This window comes from Myodes glareolus, chromosome 17 (assembly GCF_982192425.1).
Source record: "Myodes glareolus chromosome 17, mMyoGla1.1, whole genome shotgun sequence".
NCBI lineage: Eukaryota > Metazoa > Chordata > Mammalia > Rodentia > Cricetidae > Myodes > Myodes glareolus.
Genome location: NC_142042.1, coordinates 42,975,226 through 42,989,042, shown reverse-complemented (window position 1 = coordinate 42,989,042; position 13,817 = coordinate 42,975,226). Strand labels below are relative to the sequence as shown.

The following is a 13,817-nucleotide window of genomic DNA, read 5'->3' as shown; positions in this document are numbered from 1 at the left end:
TAAAATAGTTGAGGGTTCAGACAGATTTACAGTGAACTTAAAAATTAATCTACTTGAAATTTTTATAGGTAATTCTTTATTCAAATTATGTTTTCCTCCTAGTTACAAATACATTCACGCTCACATCCAAGACTGTGTAGATAGATCTCTGCAACTACCTCCATATAAAGTCTTTTTTTCTGCTTCTTGAAAGTGCCTATAACTTATTATGCAGAAATATTCGACTGCAAATCTTATTAGAGCATTCTCATTTTGTACTCTTAAAATAAAAATCAGTTACAAACCTGTTTATTTAACTTCATTTTGAGAAGAAATAATCTCTTTATGTAGACTAGGTTGGCCTTCGTGTCTTTGTGTAGCTCAGGCTAGCTTTGATTTGCGACCTTGCCTCAGACCTCAGGTACTATATTCCAGAAGTTACTCATGCTCAGCGAATAAAGTTAGTTTTTGTGAACAGATGCAACTTAAATCTCTATCTGTCCTATCTATCCTATCCTATATATCCTATCTATATATCTATCTATCTGTCTGTCTGTCTGTCTGTCTATCTATCTATCCATCTATCTATCTTTTTTATCTAGAGATATAGATATCAACACACCAACACACAGAATTTCTCAAAGAACTCAAAATAAATACATAGCAGATATGAATTCAACATTAAACTGAAAAGTCAATGATGAGCCTGTGTTGTTTTGTAAGTAGAGCTACTTTTTGAGCAATTAAGAAACCTTAAATGGGCATGTCTTAGACGACAAAGAATGTTGAATAATTTCAGATGTCCTCTTTAAGATCACAGTTAACATTGTCAAATAATTTAAAAAGCATGCATCTCATGTTTGCAATCATAATTAATTTTCTAGTAGTCTTAAAATTTGTTTCATATTCTTTTACATTAAATACATTTACTACTGCTTTCCATGGAAAACTACTCAATTTTCAATTTTTTATCAATTTTAATGTCATTAATATCTTCTTTTTGGAAAATGGTAAATACCTGACAGTGTCAATTTTTAAACATACAAACCTAAATAAAAAGATGATAGGTTATTAAATTATAGTTTAAATTTTTCTTTAATGCTCTGCATAAACTCTGTAACAGTGTTATAATACATAACATTCTATCATGATTAAATGTGTTTAAATGTTAAGATATTTGATTTTTTGCATATTTAAGTACTACTTCTAACTATTATCCTGTTAGTCAAGTTTGGGGTATACAATATTCTTAAAACCCAGTACTCTACAGTTGTGAGTTGTAGTTCAACACAGATGCTTCACAGAGCATAACAGTTCAGGGAGGAGTGTTCCTGTGTGTATTCTGGACATTTATGAATGCATGGTTGCTGTTTTCGTTTTCTCTTTATTGCTTATGAATTATGTATCTCCCCAAGGGCTCTCCATTTATAATATCCTGAAGAGGAAATACCAACATGAAGACTTAGAACATATTTTTATATGCAGAGTTGAAGTTTTTGGTCTCTTCCATACAAAGAGAGAGAGAGAGATCTTGAACTGTCTTCACTGTCATGACTTCACTAATTTTGTTTCCAGTCACTGAAAACATAAGACAGCATTATATCCAGCATGGTTTGTAAATTTTTAGGACCTTACTAAGAATAACATCCTTTACCTCTAAACCCCAGTATTTATAAAAAAGCTTAAAATAGATTTAACACTCAAACTATGTTTAGACCATTTTTTCTCAAACCTGAACAATTAGATTTGCTAGCATTTCCCCTTACAGTTAAGATGGAGTAAGAAAGTTATGGTAATGTTTGCCTTGTGCTTTGATATTTATTCAGGCAGTTTTACAGTTAGAGTCCTTTTTCATCATGTTAACATGATGAAATATATGTAGTTATTTTTAAATATTGTGAATAAACTCGGGGGTGTAAGACACATGTGTGTCTGTAACAGTGGCTGAGCTGTGGATGCCCGGTGAGTGTGTAAATCAGCTTTCCCTCTGATACAAGAATTTCTGTAAACTGTCTTATGTGCCTGATAGATTAAGTATATAATAAGGAACAGGAAATATGGTCCCTGTTTATATTTTCAATATGTAGATAATATGCTGATTTCCGATTGGCTTATATTAGATTCAACCAGGAGTCTTAGTGGTTTCTGTTACTTGTACAAATTTGTGGTTCTTTATTGAAATTATTTTTTGTTAGAACTGCTAATTCATGCTTTCATATATTTTTGTTCTAACACTAAGAATGTTAGAACACTTATGCCTGTGATACCACAAGATCAATATATTATTATTTGATGATTCTCTTCCCCATGTATATTATTTCTTTAAATATGTGCTACTGGAAAGTCATGTAAAGTCATTTAAAAATGGTGCTATATTATTTTGGGAGTTGCATGTTCTCTGACAAACTATTTGAAAAGTGTGGGGGGCTTCCAATAAATCACTAGGAATGAACTCTAATCACTTAACTTACTGATAAAGAAAACCTTACCTTGTGTGTGTGTGTGTTCTTTGCTCTGTATTTAAAGAAGAATATAAATGTTGGGTCAAGAATATAAAATGTTGGATCAAGTCTATGGACTTTAGTTCAATTTCTTGTATTTTCCTGTCAAGTTTGCAAGGTCATGTCTGCTTCTTTGTTAATAAAAGGAGTTGTATTGCAGTGATCATTTCCAAAACTCTGGCAGTTTCTAAAGCTTAGAATAATCTATAGCTAAACTGAAGCATGCAGATCCTCCTGACTTTGTCATTGAGAAACCTAATTGATATGTCAGTTTTGTGACCTTCCAACCCAAGGCATCCACTCATCTTTCTAGAGTCTTTAGTTTGCAAGAATTTTAATCACAATAAACATTTGAGGCAAAGAAAAATAGTCAAGTATCATATATTATAAAATATAGCTGCAGTCAAAACACTGTATTACAATTTCCTAAAACCATTTCTGGCTCACAAGTAAAGATTTTCAATTAAGATTTGAGAAGTTAAGGCATTTCTTTTTATTCCTTAATTCTACTCAGTAAATTCTTCTCATGGATGTTGTTGTCACTCATTCCCCTGTCTGCTCTGCAGGAGCCACTCCTGTCTTTAAAGTTTTGGAATCTAATTTAGTGCACTTCCTTTGAGACTCACCTTCAATGGTTTGCTAAATTGCCTTGCCTTTCTTGAACACATAATGCATTCCCTGGCTGAGTGACGTCATCTTCTCCTCGATTTTTGTCACCACTCTGAAAAGAAGTACTATGAGATAGCCTAAAAGAACATTTTGGGCTTTCAGATTCCTGGATTTAAAATGCATGTCCATTCTAATAAGTTAAGTGACACTTAACTGGATGTGAAAATTACTTTGGTAATATTGCTGTGAGTCTTGAAGATGTAGGATTAGATTGTATTGGGATCACTGAGTATCTAATACATCTTTTTCTCCAGAGATCACAGTTAAATCAGCTTATATTTAAGAGAGTATAAACAGAACTTGAAATAAGAATTTAGAGACTTAGCGATAGCCTCTTATGATTTTAAGGTCGTATCCTAGAGGTCATCTTTTAATTCTCTACAGGATTAGTTATCGTTCTAAGTCATCCCAATATACTTGTTATGTAAACACCACAATATAATGTTTTTCTGACTTTTCTGTGTTTTCAAATATCATTTGATTATTAAAATCTTGAATTATTTTTAAATTTTACTGAAAATATTATAATCTTTGAAATTAGGGTTTATCATCAAAATATTTTTGAATCATAGGTATAATATAAATCTATTCTGCTTCAGTTAATATAACTAATAATTTATGCTTTCTTTTCAGGTGAGCATCTATATAGTTGTATCTTATTTCAAGTTTCATGTTCATTTATTTAACCAAAATTATCAGTATTATGATTACTCATTAACTTCATGATATTTTTTTAAATTTATTTATTTATTATGTATACAGCATTCCTTCTATGGCCAGAAGAGGGCACCAGACCTCATTACAGATGGTTGTGAGCCACCATATGGTTGCTGGGAATTGAACTCAAGACCTTTGGAAGAGCAGGCAATGCTCTTAGCCTCTGAGCCATCTCTCCAGCCCCCAACTTCATGATATTTTTAGACCACAAATTTCTCTTTAATCCTGACAAATGCAATAACACTGGTTTTTATTAACTTTTACTGAATTCTGTAAAATACAGAGTTCATACAACTCAAAATGTAAGTTTTTAGTCCGTATTTTTTTTTTGACATTGATACACAATACTTGACAGAAGTCACTTGGAAAAAGAATTGTGTTTTTTATTTTGTTTTGTTATTGTCTTCCTTTCTTTCTCCCTTCCTTTCCTTTCCTTTCCTTTCCTTTCCTTTCCTTTCCTTTCCTTTCCTTTCCTTTCCTTTCCTTTCCTTTCCTTATCTTTTGCTCTAAGGTGCAGGGAAGTAAAGACATAGTGCTGAGACCAGCTACTGTCCCTAATGCAGGAGCTGGAGACAGTGTGCTCATATAAGAAAGGCTGAACAGGAATCAGAGAGAAGGTCTTATCCTGGCAGCCAGTAGCCCTGTTGTGATCCCTACAGTTCTATGCCAGCCGCTAAGCCTGGAAACCAGATTTCTATAGCCTTCCAGAAGAACGCCACCAAATGGAAAGAGAATCAAACACAGGGTCATGTTGGGGACATTTCACATTCAAACCATTGTACTCACTCTCAATACATTTATTTATTTTCTTTTTGTTCAGGGACCTCCTGGTTTACCTGGTCTCAAAGGTGACCCTGGCTCTAAAGGAGAAAAGGTAAGAGTAAAAAAAAAAAAGTGTCATTAGGATTTTATAATAGTAATAACAGATGTGATAACATTCTCAAAGGCACTTAAAAGGCCTTTTCAAACTCTACCACTGTCATTCTGATTATGCGTAAAGATAACAATTCTCAGACTCTCAAGTGTATTTAGAGAAGAAAAATATGCAGATAGTAGTGAAAAACGCTGTAGCCTGAGTGCTGTCTCTGTAATGAACCCTTTTAGACACTATTTGGAGAGAGCATATGGTTATGCTAAATAACTCCCCCCAAAAATAGACTGAATAGCTGTGACCCTTTTTAGGTTTTTAAGCATGAAAGTAAAGTTTTATGCCAGAAATGTTTTTTTCAAGCAATAATATGTTCTCCCAGACTTTATATTGTGTTTTGCCACATCAGGAAAATGAGTCGTTTGTATAATGGAATTAGTACAGTTGGGATGCTTTCCATATCTCTAGGACTCTTTTAAAGACAAAACAGTCCCTGAAGAATAGGAAATATTTCATATTAAATGAGGTGCTTACTAAAATAATGAGTTCTATGGTTTTTATGATACCAACACTCCATTTGGACGTTATTTTTTTAAGTTGTTCGTAAATGAAGCACTAATAATTATTATTATTTTTTCAGAAAGCTCTTTTATCAGCAATAAATCTGCTCTTCCTGTAAGCAGTAAATGGTCCTTAGATGGAGGTTTTAAACTTTAAATTTCATACAGAAGTGTTATCCAAACTCACGCCATTTCTTTAATATTATATTTTATGAATCTAATAATCAAATATTTTATGACAAAAATTTAATCGTGGCTATAACTTACTGATTATATGACTGAACTTTATTTTCTTTCTTTTCTATAGGGACATCCTGGTTTAATTGGATTGATTGGTCCTCCGGGAGAACAAGGGGAAAAAGGTGACAGAGGTCTCCCTGGGACTCAAGGCTCTCCAGGAGCCAAAGGAGATGGGGTGAGTACAGATGGCTCTCCCACTTCATTTTACCAGCACAAGTATAGATGCACAATTACACAGCTTTCATCATAATCATTAGCATGCTTTAGGGCACTCTTACTCTATTCTGCTTTAGTTCAAGCTGTTTTTTTTAAATATTTTAATAAATTAAAAATAAAATTTAAGTTAAAATATACAGTGTCATAGACATTTGTACAAACTGTTCTTGAATCCATGTCACATGCTGACTTTTTTTTTTTTTTGAGATCTACAGGGATGCCTAAATGTGTGTATGTCCACATAGTCTTCATGGTTTAGATATGATGGGAAAGCCCTGTATTACAATGAATGGCAACAAGTTTGGATTGCCACTTGAACAGTTTCTCTTATTCATAATAAAACATTATAAGATGTTTTTAAATTTTCAGAGTTTTGCAATCAATGTGACAAACATGAAGATGACATGAAATGAGAAACTAACTAAATTTGATGCTGTTTGTCCCCCTAGGGCATCCCAGGTCCTGCTGGTCCCATAGGCCCTCCTGGTCCTCCAGGATTACCAGTAAGTTCAAGAGAAAGGAAACATGAGGTAAAATGACAAGCATGTCAGTGCAATCTATAGTCCACACTTTTACCTGTGGCTTTGTCTTTGTATTTTCTAGGGTCCTGCTGGCCCGAAGGGTAACAAGGGATCTTCTGTAAGTGCTTCTTTTTTAAAATTTTCATATTTGTACTTCAATGAAGCCTGTTGAATTTCTCTCTCATTTCATAGACCTTCCTCTTTTCTTTCTAACAGGGACCTACTGGACAGAAGGGCGACAGTGGTCTGCCAGGACCTCCTGGGCCTCCAGTAAGTATATATTAGCAAGAAATATACTATATTAATAGAAATATGAATGTAGGCTGTTGTTTCTCTGGACTTACATGGCAAAGAGAAAAGCAAATTCTATCAAAATATTGATTTTTGTAGGAAAATGCATCTAGTCCAATTAGGTATTCAATCTATGTGTCAAGATTTGTGTTTTAATTGATATCACTCCTTAAATATAAAGATTTTAAATTTATATTATAGTAAACATCCATTTGTCAAGATAATCATGAGTGCTTTGGTCACCTGTAATGATACTTACAGAATAGATACCCACAGGAATAGATTTACAACTGACTCCAGACATCAAAATGAAAGCTCAGATCCCAGGGTGTTTCTTTTTCCATCCTGCAATAGGAAATAGTGATGGCAAAACATGAAACAATAATAGCTAAGTAAGTGTCATTTATTAACAGTGACATTTTCCAAAGCCTTAGTACTAACGTGTAGACCTATATTTAAGAAATTATATTCTGTTTTATTGGATTTTGTTTGTGTGCTTTTAGTTGAAGGGCCTCCAACTGTATGTGTAATGGTTTAATCCGACCTCAAGGCTGAAGACCAGCAGAGTGTCACTGTGGAGGCTGGGAATCCTTAAGCAAAGTGTCACAGGCTTGGTTTTCTCTAAAATCTCTAGGGGATGAAACTATTTTGTTCTTCTAAGCTCATACATGACATCCTTTTCCTAGTCTCTCAGCCTTGTCTGTGTCTATGTTTCTGTGATCACATTTTTTTTTCATCAGAACATCAGTCACGACACACTAGGCCTCCCCAGTGACTTCATCTTATTTAATATCTTCAGTCATCCCAGTTATAAGAAAGATTTTATTCTGAATTTTTGTCCTGAGAGTCAGAAATGTTATATATTTAGATACATTGGGCACAATATAACCAGTATGATACAGATTAACTCTCTGGTGTGGTTCTGCTCTTACACGTGGGTAAATTTAAGTTGATGGTATTTACTTCCAAAGTAGTACATATATTCATATTTGAAAATGATAATGGGGCAATTTTTTAATCCTTCAGATGCAGTTTTTATTTAATAAAATAGACACATTTGGATACCCAAAAAGCTGAGTGACAGTGTTAAAATTCCCAGAAATTCTAATATATAGTTCTGGATATGCTATATAAATCAAGACTAATTTAATAAATAACAGAGCAACCTATGTGACATGTTAGCACAATTCCTAACTATGTTAGTTTACAGATAGTGTACCACCAATGATCTGGTTTGTGTATCTACCTCAGTATCTCTACCATATTCTTTTTAAAAATTCTCAGAAAAAGTTCTTATAAAAGAACATATAAATATATCTAATAATCTTTTCATATGGTATATATGATTAGTTTAGTTACAGATAGCTAAACCAAATAACTTCTAAAAGAACATAATAAGTAGTAAATTATTTAAATTCACAGAATAATTTCTTTTCTGTAATATTGATGTTCATATTAATTCCCTTCTAGGGTCCCCCTGGAGAAGTTATTCAGCCACTGCCTATTTTGTCACCTAAAAAAACAAGAAGACATACGGAAAGCATTCAGGCCGATGCAGGTGATAATATTCTTGACTATGCAGATGGAATGGAGGAAATCTTTGGTTCCCTCAATTCTCTGAAACAAGACATTGAACATATGAAGTTTCCCATGGGCACGCAGACGAATCCAGCACGAACATGCAAAGACCTGCAGCTTAGCCATCCAGACTTCCCAGATGGTATGTCAATAACAACTCAGCGAATGCCCTGGGCTGCTCAGCCAATACAGTGCCTTGTTAGCATATTTATTATTATTAATAAAATAAATATAGTCTCTAAATAAAATTAAAGTAAATAACTATCAGTTATAGCCTTGTAGATGGGGAGGGAAGCTTATTTACACCATGCAGCCCAAGAATTGCTCTGGAAAATTCTCCAAAATATCATGTTTCATTAAGTTTTGCAGCGATTTTGAATCCTCATCTATAGCACAAATATATTTGGCCATGTAAATGACTCGCTGCATAATATTATATGTGCACAAACATTCATGCCACTATATGTATTTCTAACTTACAGAGTTAATGACTAATCTTATGTTAAAATGATTGCATTAGTATTAACTAATACAGATATGCTAATAGGATTTAGTACATTAATGTGAATAAGATGTATAAGATTAAGTAGCTTAACAGCTGAATATTTGTATCCAAGAGATTCTTCCATGCAATATTTAAAAATCTTGATGGCTTTTGACAAAAATTTAGTTTTCAGAGCTGGAGGGCATTAAGAACACTGAATTCTCTTGCAAAAGTTTTGTGCTTAGTTCTCAGAACCCACATGGTAGCTCCCAACCGTTTGTCAGTCCAGTTCCAGATGATTCTTGGAAATTCTGGCCTCCACAAGCATCAGCATGCACAAATTGTATATACATACATTCGGACAAAATGATCATAGAAATAAAATAAAGCTAAATCTCTTTTCAAAATCATTTTCCTTTGATTCACACATAACCAGAACAGCTACAACCAACTCACTTAATACTAATAATATTTTACTGTGCTGACAACCTGAAATGACTCGTATCTTTACTTTCTGAGGAATGAACAATTTGGGGGTTGATGAAAAGTTGGTAAAGTCATCTAATTATCAAACTGTTGAGTAGTAAATATTTCTCCAATTCTTGGTCTTCTTCTTTATTCTGATATATTCCCATATCTCTTTTACTCCCAGGAAAGTACTGTTTTGCATGATTGATTTTAAATTAATATTAAAACTCATGTGTACATATCTCAGTACTTCCCAGAAGAGTCAAATATAAGTCACAAGTGGCACACTATTTAAAAAAAGTCACAAAATCGTATTATCTAAAGAATAGTCCATTAACACAAAAACATACTAATTGAATTCCATATAAATAAGTATCCATGGTTCTTAAATGGTATTTATTTCGAAATATAACATTTAGTGCAGTGACTTGTAAAGAGGTTTCTACTTTTAAATGACATCATTTCCGCAAAGAGATGGTGTGTTTTTCTAGTAAACATGCTAGAAAATGGTTCTTGCTACCCTGTTGAAAATCACTGGCAATCAATAGGTAACTGCCAAAATCATTGTATTCTGAAATGAATATAAATGACTATGACTCTGTCATGCAAACTGTACACTTCAAAACTCAGTGGATGATTTAATCATGTGAGACTAATCACTGAGTGTAAACATGAGAACCTGTATTATGAACCACATATGATGTAGAAGCAGAACTAAAATGAAAAATACTGTAAAGTCCAGAAATGTTGATCTGCCTCTGTGCTATGCTTTCCAGTAATCTCTATATAGCACCCCACTTCATTAGTACTTTTAGTACTTTAGAGCTCTAATTAAATGAGATTGTCTTTATTTGTTATATATTTATGAGCATTATTGAACAATGATTCTACATTCAGGAACTTAAAACTAAATTATAAAATATAAATATAAAGCTAGAGAAGCTGGGCAGTGGTAGCGCAGGCCTTTAATCCCAGCACTAGGGAGGGAGAAGCAGGCATATCTTTGTGAGTTCGAGGCCAGCCTGGTCTACAAGAGCTGGTTCCAGGACAGGCTCTAAAGCTACAGAGAAACCCTGACTCAAACACACAGACACACACACACACACACACACACTACAAATATATATATATGAAAAGCTGGAGATGATCTAACTAATATACATAGGAAAATACAAGATAGCATATTATGATATTTGTTATGAAAATAGCATGAACCCATGCAATAAGAAGATGACTCTACTTGGATCAAAATAAAGCCAATAACTTTGAAGATTTTATTTCCTCTGATATTATAAAGAGATTATCAGTCAAGCTGAGAATCAAAAGATTATTCTAGGAAAAATGTAGCAAACTTTTGTAAAATTATGATGTAGCAAGACCCTCATGTTTTTGAAAACCAAAAAAGACAATCTAAGGCTAAGCAGTGGAGAAGAGTCTCCTAAGTGATTTGTAGCAAATCAAAAGAGCACAAAGCAGTATCAGTGGAGGCTGATTAAGGAGCTGATAGACTATTCTATAGAAAACAAAATGATGATGCCAAAATTTACAGAAAAATTAGTCTTAACCAAGTGATATATAAATTAGAAATAAATTGAACATAGTATCTTTGGGATATGGAAACACTTTAATGTTCTAATGTTTTTATCTATTTTTATATGCTTGAGTATTTTTGCATACATATGTGAACCACATGCATACCTGATGGCACAGAGGCCAGAAGAGTGTAACGGAGCCCTGGTACTGGAACTACAGAAGGTTGTGAACCTCCATTTAGATGCTGAGAAATAAATGAGATCGTCTGGAAGAGCGGCCAGTGCTTACAAGTGCTGAGTCACCTCTCCAGACCTGATACTCAACCCCTTCACTGAATAAATATATCTTAAGAATTAATCTATTAATACAAAATTGTATTATTTAAAGGTATTTAAGGACACTGTTAAGAAATGGAAAGAACTAATCAAATTGAAAGAACTGATACATTTTTTCCTATGAAATCCAAAATTGTATATCCCTAAAAGTGTACAAAATATTAAATATAGTGTGAGTACAAAAATCATGGATTATTTTTGTTTACTTGCATGGTTTTCCTTATGACCTTGACTTGTTTCATATGTGAATGTGCTCAGAAAAAAAATGTGAATAATTTGTTTCTTTAGGTATTCAAGTTACATGAAAAACATAGATCTATTGAAATTTAAGGAACTTCATCTAATTATTTCAGGTGTAGATAGCATGGAATTAGTTGATACTGTATTTTTCAATGTCCCAGTACTAAATGATCAATTTGAACTTCTTAAGTTTTAAATGGGACTAGAGAGATAGCTCAGTTGGTAAATATGTTGCATAAGTATGATGTGAATTTTTAGGTCCAGTTCTCCCATAAATACTGGTTATGGATCTATAACCCTAATTTTGTAGAAGAGCCCAGAGATTCCCAGAAGCCAACTAGCCATCCAGTATGCAAGAATCAAGAGATCCCCAGGAGCTCACTAGCCAGCCAGTATGCCACATGGAAAATCTCCAGGTTCAGTGAGAGACTGTCTCAAAGCAAACGGTGGAACGATAGAAGAAAACACACAACATTTATCATTTTCCTCCACCCACTTGCACATGCATGTGCAAATGTATACAAACACATACATTCAGTTTATACACGGAACCTTAACTTCATAACCAGTGGACTGCTGTAATTCAAATCTTACGTTATCTGAAGTAGCAATCGAAGTATTGCAGGAAGAGAGCAAAAAAATCACCACATATATAATTTATCTTCTAATAACCCTGAGTAAAAATGCAGTGTTTAGTGAAAGAATAATGTTATATTACTCTCGTTATTTACCATCTTCAGTCACAGAACACCAAATAATAGTCATTAACATAATTGTCTTCTCTACAACATTTCAATAATCGCTTTAATAGCAGAAAGAAGTTTGTTATAGGATGCTGTTTAAAAAATGTATTTACTATAAGAAATTTTGATAGAAAATAATGTTACAACTCCCAGTGTAATGTGGATTAATCAACTTCTTTTGTTAGACATGAAAATATGCTGATTACAAACCTGGGATTACTAAAATATGATGATACATGTGTGATGTGGGCTCAAGTGCACCTGATTCTAATTTGAATGAAGATTTAATATGAATGGTTAACCATAATGTTCATAATTGAAAGGGTTACATTTAAACTGAATCCTAAACAGACAGTGATGCTAAGAATTAAAATGATTATTCCAGAATGATTGTTTAGACTCTTTACAAATAATTAAAGCAAAAGTGACATGAAATAACTCTACTCAAATATACGCTGATATATTGCAAAATCAAAGCATGAAATTGCATATCTAATTCATTTTCATTTTGATGCTGTCGACTTTATATATGAGATGTTATTGCTTTAACTTCTAGGTGAATATTGGATTGATCCTAACCAAGGCTGTTCTGGAGATTCCTTCAAAGTTTACTGTAATTTCACAGCTGGCGGTGAGACCTGCATCTATCCAGACAGAAAATCTGAGGGAGTAAGTACCAATCTGTTTGGTGGTGGATGTTGACAGTTCCTGCCATGTTTTTGCAATATTTAAATAAACAGGAAAATTATACTGTAGTAGTTTCATTTATCTGCTTTTCTTTCAGGGTAATTAGAATATTTCATTTGCATAAATATGAATACGGCACCAAACTAATGCACACGATTTACAGACCCTTCTTTCCTTTATTTTTTACCCAGATGTATTCTTTAAGCACCTGCTTGCTCTCAAAAAATTCTATGGCTTTCCATGACACAGCACAGCTGATTCTCAGATCTTAGAGCGTGCATGGTATTCTCTGCCCAATTATTACTTGATAGAACTTGCAGCTGCATATTATGCCCAAATTGCAATATTTTGTAAAATATTAATCTCTTCTTTCAGTGAACATATGCCAACTTTATGTACATTTTTGAATACTTAGTCTTACCAAAGAATTTTCTTGATTTTTACCTCACAGTTATGGACACTTGCGGTGTATCTCTTAAGATACAGGCAGATATTCATTAAGAAGAAGTATACTCAACTTACATAATTATATTTTTCTGATACTGTCTAAGTAGGATAATAAATCTCATTTTTCTTAGTAAGCACTGTGGACAGACAGATGGTTGAAAATTACTTCTACCTTTATGTGTGGGAAGTCTTTTGCGAAGAAAAGTCTATGATTTGAGATTGTTTGACAGGACACATTTTTCCCTAGGAGAAGACATAAGAGATCTTGCTTACACAATACATAAGATATCACTTATATAACTTCTGTTTCCTAATATCCTGTAGCATTCTTTTTGAGTTAGTCTCTCCCTTTATTTTTCGGCAGAAAATATATCAGGAAGCAAATGACTCAGTCTTCATTCTATTTCTTCCATCTAGTTTGAAGTTTGCTCGGATTCCATTTTGTATAATATAAACCTTATAGGATTTCGAACATGTTTTAGCCTCCTAAACTTAGTACAATAATCTGATACATATGTGAACAAAGTTTTCATCATTTTCCCTCATTCTTTTACAACAGGTAAGAATTTCATCATGGCCAAAGGAGAAACCAGGAAGCTGGTACAGTGAATTTAAGAGGGGAAAACTGGTAGGTTGTTCCTCCACATGCAACAAAAGCTCAAACTCCTTAGGTGAAACTCCAACTATTTGTCCTCTGAAGTTCAGTGCCAAAACACAAATGATGCTTGCAGTACGGTTCC

The 13,817-nt window shown here is 33.5% G+C and overlaps 1 protein-coding gene across 2 annotated transcripts in view; it reads left to right on the top strand.

Annotated features, from left to right (window-relative positions):
- The window catches only part of Col11a1 (collagen type XI alpha 1 chain), a 183,214-nt gene that overhangs the window by 164,362 nt on the left and 5,035 nt on the right, over nt 1–13,817 (top strand). For both annotated transcript variants that reach the window (XM_048456958.3, XM_085677794.2), the window contains 8 exons: nt 4,687–4,740; nt 5,602–5,709; nt 6,200–6,253; nt 6,354–6,389; nt 6,488–6,541; nt 8,033–8,282; nt 12,500–12,612; nt 13,637–13,705. In XM_048456958.3, coding sequence (XP_048312915.3) covers nt 4,687–4,740; nt 5,602–5,709; nt 6,200–6,253; nt 6,354–6,389; nt 6,488–6,541; nt 8,033–8,282; nt 12,500–12,612; nt 13,637–13,705 — 738 coding nt within the window. The remainder of the gene's footprint in view (nt 1–4,686; nt 4,741–5,601; nt 5,710–6,199; nt 6,254–6,353; nt 6,390–6,487; nt 6,542–8,032; nt 8,283–12,499; nt 12,613–13,636; nt 13,706–13,817) is intronic.